The 20,918-nt window shown below is 35.7% G+C and overlaps 4 protein-coding genes and 1 pseudogene across 5 annotated transcripts; 3 read left to right on the plus strand and 2 right to left on the minus strand.

Annotated features, from left to right (window-relative positions):
- Window positions 1-501: 501 nt before the first annotated feature.
- LOC130711121 (uncharacterized protein C3F10.06c) lies at window positions 502-4,209 on the plus strand. 2 transcript variants are annotated; one of them, XM_057560612.1, is made up of 7 exons: window positions 502-939; window positions 1,036-1,199; window positions 1,660-2,350; window positions 2,623-2,723; window positions 2,806-2,914; window positions 3,143-3,202; window positions 3,663-4,209. In XM_057560612.1, the coding sequence occupies exons 1-7, from the start codon at window positions 639-641 to the stop codon at window positions 3,848-3,850; spliced, it is 1,614 nt and encodes a 537-aa protein (XP_057416595.1). In that variant the 5' UTR covers window positions 502-638; the 3' UTR covers window positions 3,851-4,209. The 2 variants fall into 2 exon arrangements, with proteins under 2 accessions (XP_057416595.1, XP_057416596.1); XM_057560613.1 differs by having other exon boundaries at window positions 734-939; window positions 1,041-1,199.
- Window positions 4,210-4,962: 753 nt separating this feature from the next.
- On the minus strand, window positions 4,963-9,242 carry LOC130714365 (probable protein phosphatase 2C 6). Its single transcript, XM_057564262.1, has 4 exons — window positions 8,731-9,242; window positions 6,658-6,951; window positions 5,657-5,762; window positions 4,963-5,589 (listed from the first exon to the last, which is right to left on the minus strand). The coding sequence occupies exons 1-4, from the start codon at window positions 9,178-9,180 to the stop codon at window positions 5,273-5,275; spliced, it is 1,167 nt and encodes a 388-aa protein (XP_057420245.1). The 5' UTR covers window positions 9,181-9,242; the 3' UTR covers window positions 4,963-5,272.
- A 1,392-nt stretch (window positions 9,243-10,634) lies between these two features.
- Window positions 10,635-11,492, minus strand: LOC130713454 (uncharacterized). The gene has a single exon (XM_057563219.1). It carries the CDS (start codon window positions 11,490-11,492, stop codon window positions 10,635-10,637), a length of 858 nt encoding a protein of 285 aa, XP_057419202.1.
- Window positions 11,493-15,615: 4,123 nt separating this feature from the next.
- Window positions 15,616-15,984, plus strand: LOC130713455 (uncharacterized). The gene has a single exon (XM_057563220.1). The coding sequence runs from the start codon at window positions 15,616-15,618 to the stop codon at window positions 15,982-15,984; it is 369 nt and encodes a 122-aa protein (XP_057419203.1).
- A 629-nt stretch (window positions 15,985-16,613) lies between these two features.
- LOC130710117 (2-oxoglutarate-Fe(II) type oxidoreductase hxnY-like) lies at window positions 16,614-20,204 on the plus strand (annotated as a pseudogene).
- Window positions 20,205-20,918: the final 714 nt, after the last annotated feature.

The raw sequence follows: 20,918 nt of genomic DNA on the forward strand, positions 1-20,918 counted from the left end.
CCCAAAAAGATAAAGAAATCACATAACTTTATCCTCATCAAGATGATCTTCAGAAAACAACAAGAAATCGCAAGAACTCGACCTCAGCCTTGTCCAAGGTTGAGTTCATGCGGGCAAAGACTTGACCCTAGTTAGGTCCGAAGATGTTTTTCATATGCAAAACGAAATATAGAAATTTATTTTATTTTGAAAGGATAAAGAACTTTAAAGTAGGATATAAAACTTGTTCGTAAAACATATTTAAAAAGTAACATGAATAAACATAATCCTTCATCAAGAATAAATGCGGAGATTTGATAAAAAAAAGTTGTCTACTCACTAAATATGAGATAATATCATAATAGTTTTAGATGACCCAATAATATTTTAACATGTGTCATGAGCTGAAATTTTTTAAGATGCATGTTAAAATATTATTGAGTCACATAAGAATAAGAATAAAGTGATTTTACTCTAGAATTAGATAAAATAAAGTGATTGGTTCTTATAGAGGATATGTGTATTAGAAAAAGAAAAAAAAATCTCTAATAAATTTTTTGTTGCAACTCATATTAATTTACAGTAATCATATTATATATTCATTAACCTAAAGTTGAGGTTGCATAGCAGCATAGGATTAGAGACTCTGGTTTACAGAGATGGCGGAAGAAGAAGAAGAAGGTGGGATTGGGAAGCTAAGCATTTACAAAGCAGCAAGAAGCATTAAGAGAAGAGACAACACTTTATACAACGCACTCAAATCCATCTACCACGACTCCATCTTCATCGGCGAGATTTCTCAGCTATGGCCTCAGCTTCCTCTTGTCGCCAACCTTCGTTGTGGTCTCTGGTACTCCTCCAATTTCCATTCCACCTGTTACTTCAAATCCACCGATGGCCACACCAACAACTGCTCCTTCAACACCTCTCGCCTCAACCTCCACCTCGCTCACCTTGCTGGTTCATTCTTTTTTTTTTTCTTCATATTATTATTACTTGAATTGATTGAAGATGGAATTTTGATGCTGGGTTTTGATGTTTGATTCAATTGGGTAGGACAGAAGGGTGGGTGTATGGTTGTTGATTCAACTCGAAGAGGAAAGCGCTTCCCTGACAGCATGTCTAAAACTATACCCATTTGGACCTGTGTTCTCAATAGGGCCATTGCCAATTTCAGGAGGGACTTTCATGGTGATTCATCATCACCTGAATTGATCCAAGTGAGAATGCTACTCTATTTACTTTTCTGCTTCTTCATGATTGAAATATTATTCCACAATGAGTAAATAGTTCATTTAGTCCTAAAAGATGAAAAAATGTGATCAACTTAGTGTGTGTTTTGTATTTACGTTCAAGTTTTCCAAAAGCACAAGAAACATGGATTTGCCAAAAACACATTCAAACGGTTTTGGAATGTGCTCCGAAAGAAATACAATCACAGTATTTAGAATATGACAAATGTGATTAGTGTTTGTCCTTAAAATGGGTAAATTGAACCTTTTTTATCTTTCAAGGATGAAAATAAACATTTTCTTATACTTTTAGCGATTAATTTGACCGATCACATGTATTTTTGGACCAAAATAACTGCTTACTCTTCCACAATTTTGGTTATTTAATCCAGTATCTGTGTCTGCTTCTTCATAACATCTGTTGTAATTCACTGTTGTTGTAAAACAGGATTCTAATGGCTGTGAATATGATGAGCCTGCTAAGGTTGCAAGAGATGTGTCTTCTGATTGGGATTGCTCCTTGCATCTTCCACTTTGGGTTTCTGGAACAGAGAAAGCTTCCATTGAGGAGCGGTTAGAAGAATGGACTGAAAGACTAAAAGCAAGTGGAGCTGACATTGCTACCCTTGCTGCATGCTTGAAGAAACCTTTACGCCCTCTATGGATTTCACAGAAAACTGTCATCTGGTTAAATGAAGTACCTCACCATGATTCTTGGGATTTCACGCCCGTCATACTTGTGTCTGCATCCTCAACAATTGGCATAAGCCAACACAGGACTACCTCTGAGTTTAGCTGGAATTACATACCAGGTGCCGGAGATGATGAAGAAAGCTGGGCTAGGGGTTTATCTCCTGCTCTCTTCTGGAATCATGTATATGACCTTATAAACTCAGGTCCTGATGTGTGTAACCATAAGGTTGCAGATATAGTTGAAAAGAGTAGAGTACAACGAGCTTATAGGGGAGAAATTGCACCCCAGATCAGAGTAAAATCCCTTAACTCAGCTTTCCTTTCACAGGAAGAACCATCGCTAGTTTCTGACATTTCAAACATCAAAATTTACCCTGAGTCTTCTGATGACTTCGCAATGTCTTGGTTGGGTTCGTCTAATTTGGCAGTTGGCACATCTCAAATTGGTAAGCTTACTTAGTTGATGACCTTCTATAATCTTCTGCCGAATTGCTTATGCAGATGCCCTGTCCTCTTGGGTTTATAATTGCATTTTTTTTGGAAGCAGAAGATATGTAAAACGAAAACATGATATTACATTTATTCATTCTATGAATAGGACGGACTTATTTTTGTTGCCTTTGTTGTGTAATCAACTTGTGCTCAGCAAAATCATTGAGCAGTGCAATGATTTTACAAGTTTATCTGGTTGAGTGTTCACTGTCCATGTTTGTTGCAGCTGTAGATGCAGCTGATGTTGATTGCATATTGAATTGTGATTGTGAATCCATCACCGTCAGTCTTCCCAGTGCTGGAGCATATTTGCATCTTCCAATGCTGGTTAGTATGAATTGGAAGGAAAACATGCATTTATATTATTTTCTTTAGAATTTTCCCACTAATTTTAATTTTTGATGGCCAGACTTCAAAGTTTGATCGATTTTCCTTGTTAAACAATCTTCCCAAAGCAGTGAGCTTTGCAAAATTCAATCTTGGCCAAGGAAAAAGACTGCTAGTTTGTTGCAATAATGGTAAAGGCTCTGAAATGCCCTATGTCTACTTTGTCTACTTATTTACTGGACTAAGATTTTTGTGAAACCAAACAACATGAATTCATCCGTGTATGTCCTCTTTGTTTAGTAACTTTCAATTTTTATACTGATCACTTAACATGAGGACCTTAGACGTAGAAACTCATGCATATATTACCTTCTTATACTATTCCCTGCCTAATATTTTAATTTAAATTTTCTTTTCAGGTGAAGACATTAGTGTTTGTGTATGCTTAGCAATTTTGATGTCATTGTTTGATGAGAAAGGTACATATCTACATAGCTTTCATGTTGTTACAAAATATTAATTTATGAAGCCCATTTCTCTTAGTATAGAATCAACGCATTTCAGTGGATGAAGAGAAACCGAGGGTTTGGTAGAAAACATTTGATTAGTTTTTACTGAATACTGAAATATTGAATGTCAAAATGCATAGGAAAGCTGAAATAAATGATACATAACCATATGAAGTAGGAGTAAATTACATCCATAAAGCTACACCTAAAGTTAGCATTCCATTTCTGTGGTATTTATCTCTGTTAAAAATATTATTGAGATTTGAAACACAATAAGCTTCCTAGTAGAACAAATATGCATTTTTTTTTACCTCTCTGTACTTCCTTTGTTCCTTCCTAATAGGTTTGTGTGTATCTGCATATTCTTGAATATTTAAAGCTTGATGTTTTTTTAATATCATGGTTATCATTGTGTACCCTTCTCTTTTAGGTAATTTTGATGATGGGAAATCCTTCAATTTAACACAAGTCACAAAATGGGATATAAGGCGACGGCTTGTATATGTGTGTAAGTTCGCTACAAATGCTCGACCTTCCAGGGGGAATTTGAGGCAAGTTTTTAACTTTCTTATTGGTGGAAAATGCATTCAACATCTGGATGCTGCAAGAGATGAGTAATTACAAGGACATGTGAATATCATTGGTCATTTCTTTGGCATCCTCCACCAGATATCTCCCACCACTCTCATTGCTGCTCAGCACCCTCTACCACCGTCACTGTTTCCGCACGCCCTCCATCAATACTTTCGTGGGTACCATGCACTGCTGCTGTCCCACGACACCCTCCACCACCACCGCCGCCCAGCACCCTCGGCATTCATCGTTGGGAGTGAGCATGGGATTCGTTGGCACAAGTGTTACATTGTTACTTGTCTTTCGACTTTTTTTGACATTTCTAATGATATTATGGTATTGAAATTGAATGTAGTCAATTTAAATTTATAATAAAAATTATATGTCAACATTGCTAAGCCCAAGAGATTATTTAGGTATGTTTGCATATATGCTGGAATTAGTACATTAGCCCTCACTCCACTAGATAAGAATTGTGCGAAAGGAATCTCTTATGAATTAAGATAAAAGTCTATTTACGTTATACTCAAGTTATACTCAATTGATATTTAAACACACATTTAGTCACCTCATCAATTAAGTTTAGAAATCTATCAATTCTACAGGCAACCATTTTGTATGATGAATTGATGACTTAACTTTGATGTAGTCAAAATCACGTAATTGGATTAAAGGCTACTCACTATAGCTGAAGTTTTCAGTTTTTACATGATTCTTGCCCAAAATCGCGTTGATGGTCTTTTCAAACATCAAACATGCAATTAATCATTCAAGTCATATAATTAAACTCACTTCTATAGTTTTATACTATTTAAATTTAAGTGGCATATTTTTTGTAAGCCTTTACGCATCAATTATTAATACCAACATATTTTCAATATCAACTAAAATGGAAAAATTACTATTTAGGCTTTGTTGCACTTGTCTTTCAATGAGAAAATATTTAATGATAGGTAGAATAACACTATTATTATTTAGATATTATATGATAAAAGAGAAAAACAGGGTTTAATTTTACTATTTTGAGAATGCATCAAATAAATACTTGTAATGTTATCAGAATTATTCGATCCTATGCCTCCAATTTTTATTTTATTTTTTGAAAGATATGCCTCCAAATTTGAAAGAAGAAAATGATAGTATTAGATGAAATGGAATAGAATAAACTCTATCACATTTTATTCCATTCCTTCTCATGTTCAAAAACTAAAATCAAATAATGAACTGCTGAGATTCATTCTATTTGCCTTAATTCAAGACCAAACGGATAAAAATGGAATATTGATCTATACTTCATTGCAACAAACAAGCCCTAGCTAGTTGTCACTTGTCATGAAGCTTCAACCTTTAAGCCAGTTAGCTCAGTTCTGTACAGCAGGTTAGAAGGAACACAAGTTGAAGTGATACCAAGCAGCAATGAGGAACCATCAAAGGGTTTGTCTGTATTAGATTATCTCTAGAACTTCATTAAGGAGGCCTTTGCTGGCGTTTTCCCTTTGATTTGAGATCAACAACTATGATAGAAATGTTGTCTTTGCTATTTCTACCACATGCAATTTCAGTCAGACTATCAGCAACAACTTGTGCGGGAGATATTTCCTCCGTTGTTGACAAGGATCTCCGACGCCTTCTTAGAATGTGGCGCGCTACTTCCCCGACCTCTTCATTCGTCATTACATCCCAAAGTCCATCACTTGCCAGCACTAAGCATTCATCCTCGTCCGTTCTTTCAGTAAAAGTTATCTCCGGCACCGGAATAATCCATGGTCTCAAGTACCAATCACCTGAAACATCACACATGAATATACAAGGCTAGTCATGCACTGGAGATGAAAAAAAAAATCAAGGTACCTATGGCCCTGGACATGGCAAGAACACCAAACACCCTAGCTCCATTCCAGTTTATAACTTTTCCTCCTTCTCCTTCAATTCTCAAGAGTTCATCTTGTCTATCAGGCTGTACAAGGAAGCACAATGGTTTCTTAATTTTGTAAGTGAAATAAAAGATAACTGCATTGAAGGAAAAGAATAAAATGTTAGAATATATGATTTCAAAATAGATAGGCTGGTGCTTTTTTCCTTAATCTTGGTTAAATATCCTTTCTCATATGTATCTCAGAACTTCAAAAGCAGTGTACGGGAAATGTTTTTCTCTTTTGACTATAATATGTTTGCTGAGATATAATCATACAATTGAGCACAGGCTTATCTTCAATACATATACATGAAAATCAAAGAAAATGCATGAAAACAGAGAATGCAGCCAGCATCATCTATCATCTATAGAGTGTATGTTTGGAAACCCTTTCACCATTGATTCTGAAGCCAGAATCACTTCTGAGTGAATAGCTTATGAATGTCAGAATTGATTTGTCCCTCCCGAGTCATCACATAGTGACAATCCAATCGAAGTGGAGGGACCATATGCGTAGCTAGCGTCTCCTGGCTAAAAGCCATCCTTCAATACCTTGGCCCTAGAAGCAGATGGATAGCCGTTGAGAACCGCCTAAGCACAATTACTTCAGCGATAAATAGCCACCCGTAACCCACAATGAGCAATTAAGTTAATTTTTACCGCATTCAACATGTATAAAGCACATAATGATGCTGAAATCCCTAGCAACCCAAGAGGCAATAGGAGAGGCCTATAAAAGGACAAGGGAAGGCAAGGGAAAAGGATCTTCACTCTAACACCAATCCAGGATGTAAGCTTGGACTTTACCCTCTGAGCTTGGAACGCCCGGAGTTTAGGGAGAACAGATTCTAAGGAAAATAAGCTGATTCAAACATACTAATAGTCAAACATGAAAGTGAATATAACTTCCTGTTTCAATAGATAAGTGTCACTAAACCTTCTGATCCACTGTCAAGGGGATTGATTGAGTCCTACGGCAAAGAACCACCCTTGAGTCACCGCAGTTGGATGTGATAATTTGGCAACCAGATAGAACCACCACGGAGGCAGTGGATCCAACCATTTCCGGTGCAACTTCATCTGATTTGATTTCGTTGTCAGTTCTCTCAAAGCCATTAGCAATTACAGCTTCCCAATTTCTCTGCCATTCAGCGCCACCAGCTGCAGCCATTTCTCTGCCCCACTCCTCTGCTACAACATCATGCATCCGCTTGGCACAAAATTTAGCCACCTAGGATTCAATTACGTACCATAAAATGTTAGGAGAATGGTAAAACTCATTGATGCATCATTAACTTCTAGAGAAATTTCTCACTTTTTATGTTATGAAAGCCACGTATTACAAATGCAAAAGACTATATCCAATGTTTAATGTAGCTTATAGAAAAAGGAAAAAATAATAGCGTTAGGGAAAAAATTTGGACACAGTTCAACATCAAAATGTTATATCCAACTACAATGACCTCTAGGCCTCGCATTTTGGAGAGGCATTACTCTCCCTGTTACAAGGAGAAGAACGTCCAGAGCTCAGTTGCCTTTCTTAACCATCTATCTTTGATATTATATCATAATTATGAAATAAATAGTTATAGTTAAAGAAATACTCAATCTAATATTAAAACTACCATGAATTTAACGCAATTCACTCATTTTGATAGTGATGAAAAGGGAAAAAGAATACATTTTTTGAGATATTACCATGAAAGGATGAATTTGATCCATTGAGGGAAAGGAATTTAATGTTAAAGCTAGTAATTGTTAGGCCAAGACACCCCCTAACACGTTGTTTGGAAAGGAACGAAAATGACATGCATTACTCGGAGTTTTCTCTCCTTTGGTTTAGAAAAATGTTTGATATAGACCCTAGAGGAAGAAAGGTAGAAATGAGAGAGAATTAATGAATAAGAAATAGGATGTGATTAGATGAGAGAGTTGAAAATAAAAATGTGGTGTGTAAAGTAGATGTACTGTTTTAGTGTTTATGTACCAAACAGTATAAGATCATAAATATTTATGTTTAATAATTTATTATTAAAGTAAGTTACAAAATTAATTTTACGTAGATTGTAAGATAGAATCAATTTAAGATATAAGAATAGATGTATAATTTAATAAATCGTATACATATTTCACTTAATAACTTATTTTCCTTTTACATGATGTAAATTAAAGTGTATATATATATATTATGAAAAATATGTTTATATATACCTAATATTTAAAGTTTTGTTCTTGAATAATATAGTGACATGAATAACCAAGTGATGACATTTGTCATGACTTTAGGAGGTTAGAATTTAGAAATCGACACAACATATGAATAGTTGAATACTTTTCCAGATCAACCACGACCATCATTCATCCCTAATACCCTACACAATTTGCCAAAAAAGGCACATTAAAATTTGCTAAACGCACTGGTCCCACCCTACTGACACATGATTCATCAACACAAAGCTCATCCTTCCATCCACGTGCCTCAATCCCCTCTCATTAATTATTATTTCTTCCACACCAAAACCAAAATTATCGATTTAATAAAACAGAATGTTTATGTTTATCCCAATTAACACGCGTGTGCAAAGTCCAAAGCAAAATCACAAGACCAAAATACCCTTTTCCTCGTGCCCCATCCCCATTCGTCTGTGACAGAAACCACAGTAAATCCCAGTCACGTTAACAATCCCTATCCTAGCAAAGTACTGCTAGTATCACACCTGTCCTGAAACAGAAAAAGAAGCCCTAGCCCCGTATCATGCACGGTCCTTTTTACACGTGTCGTGGCGAAACTGAAACGCACCATCAGTGGGGACCACTCTTCCAATAACTCTATAACACGTGGCCTATCCAATGAGCTCACTCACCAACTACATTCCCGGTTATAACTGTAACCACCGTAATAACCACCAACTTTTCCGATCACCACCTTCTTCGCCACCGGTTAATTATTAACTGAATTATTTTTTTTGTGAAAAATAATAAATGGAAAGGGAATAATGATCAGGTGTACCTGAGAGCCACCGTGGCCATCGTAAACTCCGAAGAAATGAATGGGAGAGATCTCGCCGGAAGATCTGGAACCTGGTGCCGTACAACCGCCGATGTGGTTGCAGGTGGAGGACATGAATCCCGGCACGACGGCGACGGCGTCCTCCATCTCCTTCCTCCTCCCGATCACTGAAGTATGTCCCCAGCTTACTCCCTTGTTGCTCCTTCCCACGCACTTCTCCCTCACTACCGCCGCATCCTCCGACGGAGATGATGCTGGAAGCAGCGGTGCGAGAACGGACAGGCCTGGGATCTCGCCGGAGCCGCTGCTGGAAGAGGAAATGTCGCCGGAGCTGGTGAAGTTGAAGGAGTCGTCGGAGGTGAGTATGGAGGAGATGGTGGAAATGGAGGTGGTGGAAGTCAACTCGGAGTCGACTCGGTCGAGTTGTCCATCCTCCGACTCCGATTCCATAACGCAACTGCAACAGGAATGAAGTGTGTGACGAGTGATGACAGGGGGAAAGTGAGGTGGTGATAAAAGGAGGAGAAACGACATGTGAGAAAGAGACACGTGTGAGGAAAACGTTGAGTTTTGTTGATGGCACACGCATCTCTTGTGATTCGTGTGGGGGTGACTTGAGTGGGCCATGGATAGGAGATACGACTTATCTGTGGTCACCCTCACGTTTACTATGCTGCGACTCCACTTGGATTTCAATTTAACAGGCTAGTCTTCTTGATCAGTGGTTTATGGTCACAATCATGTTATCCCATTTTCTATTCATTGGACCGCCCTCAGAATGCGACTTTGGATTAGGCTGCACAAAGAAATTGCTTTTGTGTGGGTGACGTGTTAGGATTTTGGAAGCAATGGTACTCTCATTTAATATTGTGCAAAAGAAGAAGACCAGGTGTCACCTCTTTATATCACCTGTTAAAATTTTAATTTTGTTCTATCATAGTAATGCGGCGATCCATTCTTAGGGACGTAAGATTTGCGAGTTGTGTTTTCTGAGCTTTATCTGAGCTTTATTCATCCATCAACCATAATCATTTTACGCGCATTTTCATCATCATCATTCGTTTCCACCGCTCGTTCATTTTTCATTAAAAATGAATTTTATGAGATGAAGTTAATTGATAAGTAAAATAAAATTTAAATATGTAGTATTTACTTTGAATAATATGATAATAATCTATTAAATTACGTAATATAGATACCACTCCAAAAAATATTCAGGATACCACATAATTTACCTAAATACAAAACTTACAACCAACATGTGTGCACTATGAGAAATTCAATCCATCAAGGTAACCAAAACACAAACAACACATAGAAATTTCATCGAGAAGGGAGAAAGGTAGACGGCCCAGATTGAAAAAAGGGTGTTCATTCAAGCTAGAAGGTGATGCACGCAAACTAGCCTAAATTAAGTAGTGAACATGTAACATGCACACAAGGAGAAATGATTTGCAAAAGTTGCTGAAGTTTCTTATCACGCATATACATAATTATCAAACCTTGGATATAATATACAATTGATTATATTATTAAACTATTTCATATAAGTAACGTTTTTTTTGTAAGTCAAAGAATTGTATTCAAAAATAGCACAAGGGGTGCTAAACCCAAATACAAGAAAAGAAAGAGAGAAAAATAAAGAAAGAAAAAAAAAATAAACAAAGTTTAAAGAACCCATCTACACAATCTAAACCAGATTAAGTTCCCTTACAAACTTAAACTATTACTCCAAATAAACCAAGAATGCCCCAACATATAGCAGCAACATACAAACCCAAAAAGCAACCACGGCAACAGACGTCCAACGCCAAGAATGCACAGCAGAAGAGAAAAAATACAACCCAACCTCCACTCCAAACGTACCACAAACAGTAGCCAAAAACCCATGTCCCTAGCAAAATTCAAAGAGAAGAGAGGCATATGACCGGATTTGACTTCCATTCATATAATGAATAATGAAACTCCCTCACTTTCTCTTTTAACCAATGCCAAGTTCGAACCTGGATTAATTCCACAACCAAACCACCGTCCCAAACACCATCCTTGAAAATAACACTGTTACGAGTTATCCACAAGGACCAGCAAGACGCCATCCACACTGTTACCTCAGCAAGTCGTTGTTTCTTGTTTCTGCCAACAAAGGAGAACTGGCTAAAAACTGATTCTGATGAAGATGGCAATACAGTTTCAAACCCCAACCACCGATAGACAGCATTCCAGACATCAAAAGACCGTGAGCACGTACAGAACAAATGATCACAACACTCTTCTATACGATTATAAAAAGGACATAATACCTCCACCTCTGCCGGAATGACACCTCTCCTCCTTAAATTCACCTTAGTCGGGATCCGATTTAGCAGCATGCGCCAAGCAAAAGCTTTGACCTTTGAGGGAGCAAATGCATACCAGATTGATTGAAAATCGATGTCAGACACTCCTAAATCACTCACCTGCAAAAAAGAATAAGCTGAGTTAACTGAATAAGCACCCTCCTCCCCTGGCTCCCACAACCATCTATCCGGCCTCCCCTCCTGCAAACTACCATTATTAATAATATTCAACAGGGTATCAAACCACAACTCCTCCCTCCCACGCAACGCCCTTCTCCATTTAAAATTCCACTCCCACCTGCCATGTCTCCACCCCCCCAACTCCTTTACAATAGCATATTTGTTTTGAGACAAATTATACAACCTGTGAAATCTCCCCACCAAATGTCCTTTACAATAGCATATTTCTTGAAAATTCAAAGTCATGTATACCCTGTCTGCTTTAGGTTGTATTCTAATTCTAGTGATGGAGCGTAATGTGTGTTCTAACGAGGAAGGTGTCGCGTGTCGATTAAATCGTGGGGGGGTATGTGTGGTGGAGTGGGTGATTTTTGTTTAGATGTTGATAATGTTTTTGGAGCCCTAAGTGGATGATTGATTTGGTGCTTTCCACGAGTCTTGGGGCTATGAAACCCCCCAAGACAAGGTCTTGGAAGCAAGAGATCCCCTTCCCTTTTGAAATAATGCTGCAATATCAAATTGTGGGAGGATACATAGACCTTGGATCTGTCAAGTGTTTGGTAATTGCTGCCACCTTTTGAATTGATAATTAATGATGTTAACATATATAATAGTCCTACTTTAAATCACTTTTAAACTGATAATTGAATAGATATTATATAATTATCTCACTCAATCATATGATAAGCAGTGTTCTAAATCCTATGCAAGGGGTAATAATTTGCTTAAACATTTTTTTATTATGCAAAATTCAGAATTATTCTTAATTCTCTTTTGCTCTTTTACTAATACTTGAGCATCAGAGTGTATAGTCTACAAGTACATCGTCGTCTGTCGTGTCATTACGATTCTTTGTACAAGCTAAGCCTATATCAAAACCAGACACTGCTACCATAAATAAGGGGAATCGAGCAATCTCATTCTTAGACAAACATATTCAATGTTTTATTTGTTACGTAAAGCTACGAAAGTGTGGCTTTATTGGTTGGGTAGATTAGGGTGAACACAAACTTGATTTGATTATTCATGAGAGTAATCCGATTTAACTAATGGGGTATTAGTTGTAAATCCACTCGCATGTATGCATTAAAAATAAATTATTACTATTTAAAAACAAAAGTAACCTCATATATATATACTTTCTGCTTATAATAACACAGTTTTTGCCGCATCACCCCCGCATCTTTGGACACTAGACACTTTTGTTGGATGCGGAGAGGAATTAACAATGACACCTCGTACTTAAACGTGGCAGTCTCTTGTTGATGCAAGAAGTTAATCTAATCACCATGGCCCACCTGCTCAACAATGGATGGCCACGATTTCAGATAATTAGATAAAATCCCCACGATTTTGAACTCTTCACATCATTCTTCAAAGCATTATTTTTTGGCATCCCAGCTATAAAGACATTTTTGATAGAATCTCCACCTTGTCATTTTTAATTATATATATCTTTAATTTATTTTTATGTTCTATCATTTTCCTGCACTATATAGGTGTCGATTCATCTTTGTCCATTTTTTTTTGGATGAGATAGGTAAATCTCTTATTTCAGTTTTAGTTCAATGTTTTAATTAAGTTTTAAAGTTTAATAACTGTGTTGATAAGTTCTACATATATATCCAGTTAGGTTATCTCATCTTATTATCCTGCGCATTGTTAACTTAGTCAAATTCCAGCTATGCAATGCAAAACCTAATAAGATAATGTCTAACATCAATTGATGATTCCTTGTGAAGTTTATAACACAATCCAATTTCAAATAATAGCTTTGATGAAGCGTGTAAGCTTTCATCACAGTGCTAGAATAGCTCTATTAGAGCATCTCCAATGCTAGTTCTTAATTCTTAGTTCTTAGCACTATTCATGTGGGCCCGTACTGCCACATGTGCTTAAGCAACTCTTTGCAGGTTTTGCTCCAACCATGAGTTCTTAGTTCTTATCACTATTCATCCGGTCCTACAATATACCATTATTTTCATATTTTTTATTTTCATATAATTTTAATTTAAATTTAAATGTTAATTTAATACTTAAATTAAATGAATGAGAGAGAAAAATTTAACTTTTTATGCTAAGAACTCAAAAGTAAAACATCTTATATAAGAACCTAGTTCTTATTCTTAAGAACTCAGAACTCCACGTCATCCACTCCAATGGTTAAGAACTCAGTTCTTAATTCTTAACTCAAAAATAAGAACTAAGAACCTTGCATTGGAGATGCTCTTAAGGCGGCAAAAACCCGTTTGAAAATGTAATCAACAATTTGAATATAGATTGAGCATTATTCTGACATACTCTATTTGGAATTTGAATCAATTTCCTATTTTTTATTATTGGTGATGACTGATGATAGTATTATTATTTTACTTTTTGTTTTGATTTTAAAACATGTTTCATGTGGATTAAAGCAAACAAGTGTGTTGTATTGTGTTTTTAAGGTGATGTAAGATCTGTTTGGCTTGCCTTAGCCTTTAATGTTATCAAACTTGAGACAAAACACACTTGCCATAGTTTAGTTGGTTCATTTTTCTTTTGAGTCGTGATTCATTACATTAAAACAACAAGGATAGCCAAGCAACACTTAGACCATCTCCAATGGTTTCAACATTCAACACTCTCAACACTCCACTTTTTCTCTTCCCAACACTCCACATCACCTTCTCTCTTCATTTCAACACTTTATTCAACTTTTACCCATTCCAATGATTTTTCATTAAACACCCTACCCCACCATTTTTTTTATTTCATATTTTGATTTAATTTTATATTTTTCTTTTTATGATTTCATAAAATTAAAATTTTGGATAAAAATTAAATTAAATAAACTATTATCGATTTAATTTAATTTAATGTTTTTTTTTATTTTTTTAAATTAAATTAAATTAACGTAATATTTTTTTAACGTAAATTAAATTAAAACACTTAACAATTTAATATTTTTTTTAAAAAAATATACACAATAATTTATTTTATTTTATTAACTTCAAATGGAAGAAAAGAAACTAAGCACACAATAATATATTTTATTTCAAAGCAAAGGGGATAATAGAAAGATAATAAGATGAATAAGATGATGAAAAACTTAGTTTTTTTTCTGTGTCCAAATCAAACGAACCAAGTATCTATTTATAGAGAAAAAAAATCATGAATTTTGGTAAAAAAATTATATTTTTAAAATTTTTTTGAATGAAATAATTGAGTTGGAAAGATTAGGATAAACGAAAATCGTTCGGACCAATCAAACGGAGCCACGTGTTGATCTGCAGCCCCTCTCTCTCCACTGGGTCCCACACGCAGGTTTCACAAGTGTTGAATTTTTTCAACTTCTCTCTCCCCCTTTCAACTTTCAACACCTCCATTAAACACCATTACAATACCATTTCAACATTAAACACCATATATTCAACACCATTGGAGATAGTCTTACAAAGGAGTGAAGGCATTAATCAATAGTACAATGCCATCATTTTTTTTTTGGACAAATACAATGCCATCATTTAGTTAGTGAGAGTGTGAGACCAAGAGCAAATTGCTATAATGGGCTCACATCTTTAAAGAAGGGAACTCAGTGGCCCATACACTTTATCTTAGATGCTGCCTCTAGCTAGTTATTTTTGAAGACGTGCATTTTCTCCCATCCATTTGGTCAACTTAATCAGTCCATTTATAGTAAACCTTTACGATCTGTAGTTGTTAGGTTGGGCTTTAATTAATTTGCCCCTACAATCCAAAAAAATTTTAAAAAAAGACAATAATTAAATAAAAGGAGACATGTATTGAACCTTTAAGTAAAGTTTGGTTTATTGAGCGCGCACTACCTAATGCCGTGGCATGCTTCTTGCGATGTCCAACTGTTTTATAACTAACGGCTTCAAATTAATCTATAATACAAGCTTAAAAAGCACCACAATTCAATTATTATTTTTTTTTCTCTCACCACAATTCAATTAAATTAAACACGAAATGGTCAATAAATAGAAAATCACAATCAAACCCATCTTCATTCATGAACAAGACGTCCGTAATATTAATTGGTCAATGCAGTATAAACAGTGAACGGTGGCAATGGCAGAGCTATCAAATTGAGACAAAAGATATCAGTATCTGCTATGATGATGTGCCACCAAATATAATACATATATGTTAGTTAATACTTGAAATATAATTGATTTTCATATGAAATCAGCTAAGAATAATAAAGTGGGCAGTTGACCAAAATGCCAACTATATAACAATGAATATTGAATGGTATTTGCACAACTAATCTGACCCTAAAAAGATAACGATATCCATCCGACAATACATGTTCCATTCAATATATATCCTTCCGTGTTGAGTTGTATTATGTAATTGTGTCTGTAAAATGGACAACTTTAGCGTTATGGTTTCAGAGAACAACAACAGCACAGTGGTCATGCCGGTGGCTAGTACTTCCATAGATTTGGAAATCTTTGATCTCGACGAGGTTCTTACGATGGCCGCCGGAGATTCATCACCTTGCCTAATTGGGGCGTGGAAGGCCTTTGTCTCGACTTTGCCGGCGGTTGTGGATGTCGCAGACGGCGATGTGTGCTCTGTTTGCATGGAAGGATTTGAGCGACAGAGATCGCCTGATGGTAACAAGCGAGTCCCTTGCGGTCACGTGTACCATTCAAACTGCATCACCGTGTGGCTGCAGAGCTGCAACTCTTGCCCTCTTTGCCGCCGCCATTTCTCCCTTCACCGCCACTAATGTGTTAGCCTTTAGCTTTTAACTTCCATTTTGGGATGTATGGAGTTTTGAAAACTAAATTTGTACGCTAAGTTTATGTTTAAGATTTTTTCCCTTTTAGATTTGTAAAGCTATTTTCTGTAGACTATATAAAGAAATAAGTTTATGTTTACGATTTTTTCTTTTTCTATTTTTTCTTTTTTCACAAAAACTATAAAAAAAAATGAAAACTAAAAGCACACCGATATGAATATTCACGACTTAAACATGATGAACGATTAATTAAAGTGGTAGAATCATTCTTTTAGCTCGTCGCTCGTATGGGCACATGGTTGATAAGAAAATCAATATTAGTTTAGTTTTTTTTTTTTTCTTCATCGCAAGATTAATGTGAGTTTAGTTACATGTTACATTTTTCATTAAGTGTGTTTATATTATTTTAACATATTTTTTCATTTATTGTGTTGTTTAGGTACAAGAGCATGTCTATAATAATGATGTTATCTCTCTCAAAATATCATTATCTTTGAAGTGAGAAAAAGAAAAGGCTATATCTACATTACCAAATTACTTTCAATGCCCTTTTAAGCTACTTTATCCTTTAAAATTACTTTTACTTTAGTCAAACCATGTCGTCTTCAAGACCAAATTTCGCAACTATAAGTATTTGCGATAGAGGAGACCAATGATGCATGGGAACTAAGAATCCATCACAGACAAACACTGGCCATAAGAGATCCTGTTGACAAGCATTTGCTACTTTTAATTTTAATTGTTAGGAACTCAATACTTTAAGATTTTGGATAAAAATGCCTTTATCATCTTATTTTCTTAACTCATGAGCTCCATTGAGTAACTTATGAGTGGTCCTACCTAGCTTGAGACAAATGAAATATCCAGAATCTGCCTAAAGAGTGATTCTGCATCTACTATACAGTTAATTCTACTTCTTCAAGGGATGCAAACCGAGTCCTGCTATTTACCTTGCAGAGCCCATTGAAGTTCAGAGAAACAGAACCTGAATTGAGGTCTGGTCCTGTTAATCCAGAATGGAAAAACAGAATCCAGAACATGAAGAAGAAGCTCCTAAACCTCAAGCTGTCCTCAACTGTATTGACCTCTCTAACCCTAACATCAACCAATCCGTTGATTTGCTGAAACAGGTAACACCTTACCCTGTTCCTCTGTTCTGTTCTATACAGAGGACTCAGAACTCTGTTTATTTCTTCCTTCCAATTCTCAACTTCAGCTTCTTGCTTGTGGTAAAATAGGCTAGCACCGATTCTGGATTTTTCTACCTTGTCAATCATGGAATAAGCCAGGACTTCATGGACGAGGTTTTTGCTCAAAGCAAGAAACTCTTCACTCTTCCGCTTGATGAAAAGATGAAGCTTCTCAGGAATGACAAGCATAGGGGCTATACTCCAAACCTTGATGAAATCCTTGATCCTGAAAACCAAGTACACGGTATATATGTAACTTTGTTTAACACTCTTTCATGTTTAAGTCTGTTATGCATATTTCATTGTATTCTCTTATCCCCTGCTAGGAGATTACAAAGAGGGGTATTACATTGGAGTTGAAGTGGCTGAGAATGACCCAGAATCCCAGAAACCTTTTTATGGGCCAAACATGTGGCCTGCATCAGGTATCTGAGTTCAAGCTATAAGCTTTGAGGTTTCTAAAGAAGAAAACCTGAATTTTAGCTTGGTTACTTTCTAGTCAAATAACATACATTTTGTTGCTTTTAGATATTCTTCCAGGATGGAGGGAGACTATGGAAAAATTCCATTGCCAGGCATTGTAAGTTAGTTTTGGTGAAGCTTTTTATTTGTAACATTACCATTGCCTTTTATTAATAACATGTTTAGATTCTTGGTGACACACAATTCACAGTATGGTAACTTTAGAAGCTAGACCCTGTAACTTCTTTCGCAGAAGTGATTATGAGGACCAAACATGCTATAATTGCGCCCAGTCCTCCGGGAATGTTAGAGTCTGACTAATTAGCTGTTGATATTTTAACTACATAGGTTGTTTCATTTGTATTGAAATTAGTTTGATGACTATTATTTATGGGATATCATTATCCAGAGAAGTTGGGAAAGCAGTTGCAAGGATAATAGCCCTTGCACTTGGCTTGGATGCTAGTTTCTTTGATAAACCAGAAATCCTGGGGGAACCTATTGCGATTACACGCTTGTTACGCTATCAAGGTATCGAATCAGTAATTAGTCTTGGATGGTGCCTTATATTACAAGCTAAATAATGTTCTACAATCTACAGCAGTATTGAGAATTGATCATTTTTATTATGATATGAAGATCAAATCTCAGATCCATCAAAAGGATTATTTGGTGCTGGCGCTCATACTGGCTATGGTTTGATTACTCTGTTGGCAACAGATGATGTCCCGGGTCTACAGGTAAGAAGGATGCTGATATTTCTGTTTATATTCAAAATATTTCTCTACTTAATTGAATGCATTAACATTTTTGCTTGCAGATATGCAAGGATAAGGATTCCAAACCTCAGATATGGGAGGATGTGGCACCATTGAAAGGGTTAGTCGGTTCCTAACTCCCTCTAGCTTTTATAAGTTGAAAAAATGAATTATGAAGGTTGCTTCTTGCATGATATGCATTTTGAGATTTCTATTCTCGTCTTAAGTCTTAACCATGGCCTTTTAACTAATGAGTAACTGTTGAAAATTTCTGCTGCACCCCTTCGTTCATTATCATTTTCTTATAATCCGTATATGTGTGTTTATGTTAATGTCATAACTAAGCTTGCTAGTTATCATCAAAATATACCGATATTAAATTTCATTTGATAGCATCACAATACTCCAAAAAAGAATTTAACCTGACCAAATAATATAAAATAACATCACTGCCTAAGCTGATAAATTTCTGAAATTTCAATCCATTTTTTAGCTGCATGCTATCATGTGCTATGAATTGCAAAGACAAGCAGTACAGTATACCTGTTTAGTTTCTATTACATTTGTTGTGAGATCTCCTCCGCTATCTAATCTACATTATCTCTCATTGTTTATGTTGGTAGAGCATTTATAGTTAATCTTGGAGACATGCTTGAGCGCTGGAGCAACTGTATTTTCAAGTGAGAAACCTTTCATACTGCTATTTTTTTCATGCACGTAATGTTACTGCTTTTATAAGTATTGTTCTATGCATTTATTAGGGTTTTTGTTAGTGCATCCTTTTTTTTTGTTCATTGCAAAGTGAACAATTTGCTTTGCATCTATACTCAGGTCTACATTGCACAGAGTTATAGGAAATGGTCGAGAGAGATATTCTGTAAGCTCCAACTTGTTTCCCTTCTTTTTTACCTTCAATGCAATCCGTATCACATTGACTCTAATATATTAAATTTGAGCTTTCCAATTTGAACGTGAGAAATTTCTCTTTTAGTGAAGCAAATCCTCTTGATCTAATTATTTGCCTGGATTTGCTCACTGCAAGTCTGCAATATTTGGCTCAACTTAAATTTGTAGGATTTTCTTTAATCATGCATCTTTTGAGATACAAAACTTGTTAAGTTCAATTGTAATTTGGTCACTTCTATCTTATTTCCATCTGCAGATTGCATACTTTTTGGAGCCTGGTCATGATTGTCTAGTCGAGTGCTTGCCAACCTGCAAATCCGCTAACAATCCTCCAAGGTAAATGAACAATTCTATCTGATCTAATCTAACAACACATTTCAAGTCCTAGCACACAATATGTTGTTAAATCAAATCCGCTCCGCTTCCAACATAGCGGTGAGAGCGTGTTTGGTTTTGTGGTTTAAAGCCTCATAATTACTTGGTTCTAGGAGAAGCTACAAAGTGTAGCTTATGAGCTTAACCTGTTTTGAATTGTGTGCTCACCACCAATCCAAGCATGTTATGATTAGCGTATAGGAGACCTTAGTCACATGATTAACATTCAATTCTGATAAGCATTTTATAACGTTTGGATCAGTTTCTCATTTCTCAGAATCAATTTTAAAACTCAGAAGCTTCTCTCTTGAATTGATTCTAGCTCTAGAATCAATGGTAGAAGAATTTTCAACATGCTTTTAGTGTGATTGCCTTCTAGTACTCCTTTGAAATCTTCTTACATCCCTGGTTTGTATCTGTTTTCAGATTTCCTCCGATCTATTACCGGGACTACCTGAGCCAGCGCTACAAGGATACTCATGCTGATTTGCTTGTATACCAAAAATAACAATCTTGAGTGGTCAGTCACTTGGAGCTTGCAGCCTGAAGTTTATACTTTTAACATTTTGTAGATTTAGTGTAAATTTGATATTAGAAAATTTTAAATTTTCTTGAATTATAAATAAAGTTGTTTTTAAAGTATAAATATTTCAAAAAAAATTATGAATCTATGCTTGAAATCAATTGTACTCATGAAAAAATTAAAAGTTATTCATGTTTCTATGATTTTAAAAGGGGAATTTCATTACCTAAGATATAGGAGTTTAAAGTCCGATGTTCTTCCATAAAAAAAGATGTCCGATGTTCAATTTTGTAAATGAAATAATAGGTGCTGCAAAAACTTTACCCTCTTAAATGTTCATTTGTATGTGCAAATCAAGTTTTTTGCGACTTCTAAATTTAGAGGAAAAATACCGTCGAAGTTTTACTCACAATACAATAAATTTATACATTCAGTTTGAGCATGTGTATGAAGTCATTGATGGATGTAATCCAACACGCGTTGATAAACATTACTAGTGTGTTGCGTTTGGTTCTGCAGTAGAAAGTCTCATAATCACTTCTCAAAAGAGTTACGGTGTTTTGAATTGTGTGTCAACCCCATATCTTGAGTAACTTATGAAAATAAATTAACCTTTATAAATACTATATCATAAGATCATAAAAACCATTTATGTGTTTATAACATAAGATAAACTCCCCGTAAAAAAAAAAAAAGATAAACTCAAGT

The sequence above is a fragment of the Lotus japonicus genome, chromosome 4 (assembly GCF_012489685.1).
Source record: "Lotus japonicus ecotype B-129 chromosome 4, LjGifu_v1.2".
Classification (NCBI taxonomy): Eukaryota; Viridiplantae; Streptophyta; class Magnoliopsida; order Fabales; family Fabaceae; genus Lotus; species Lotus japonicus.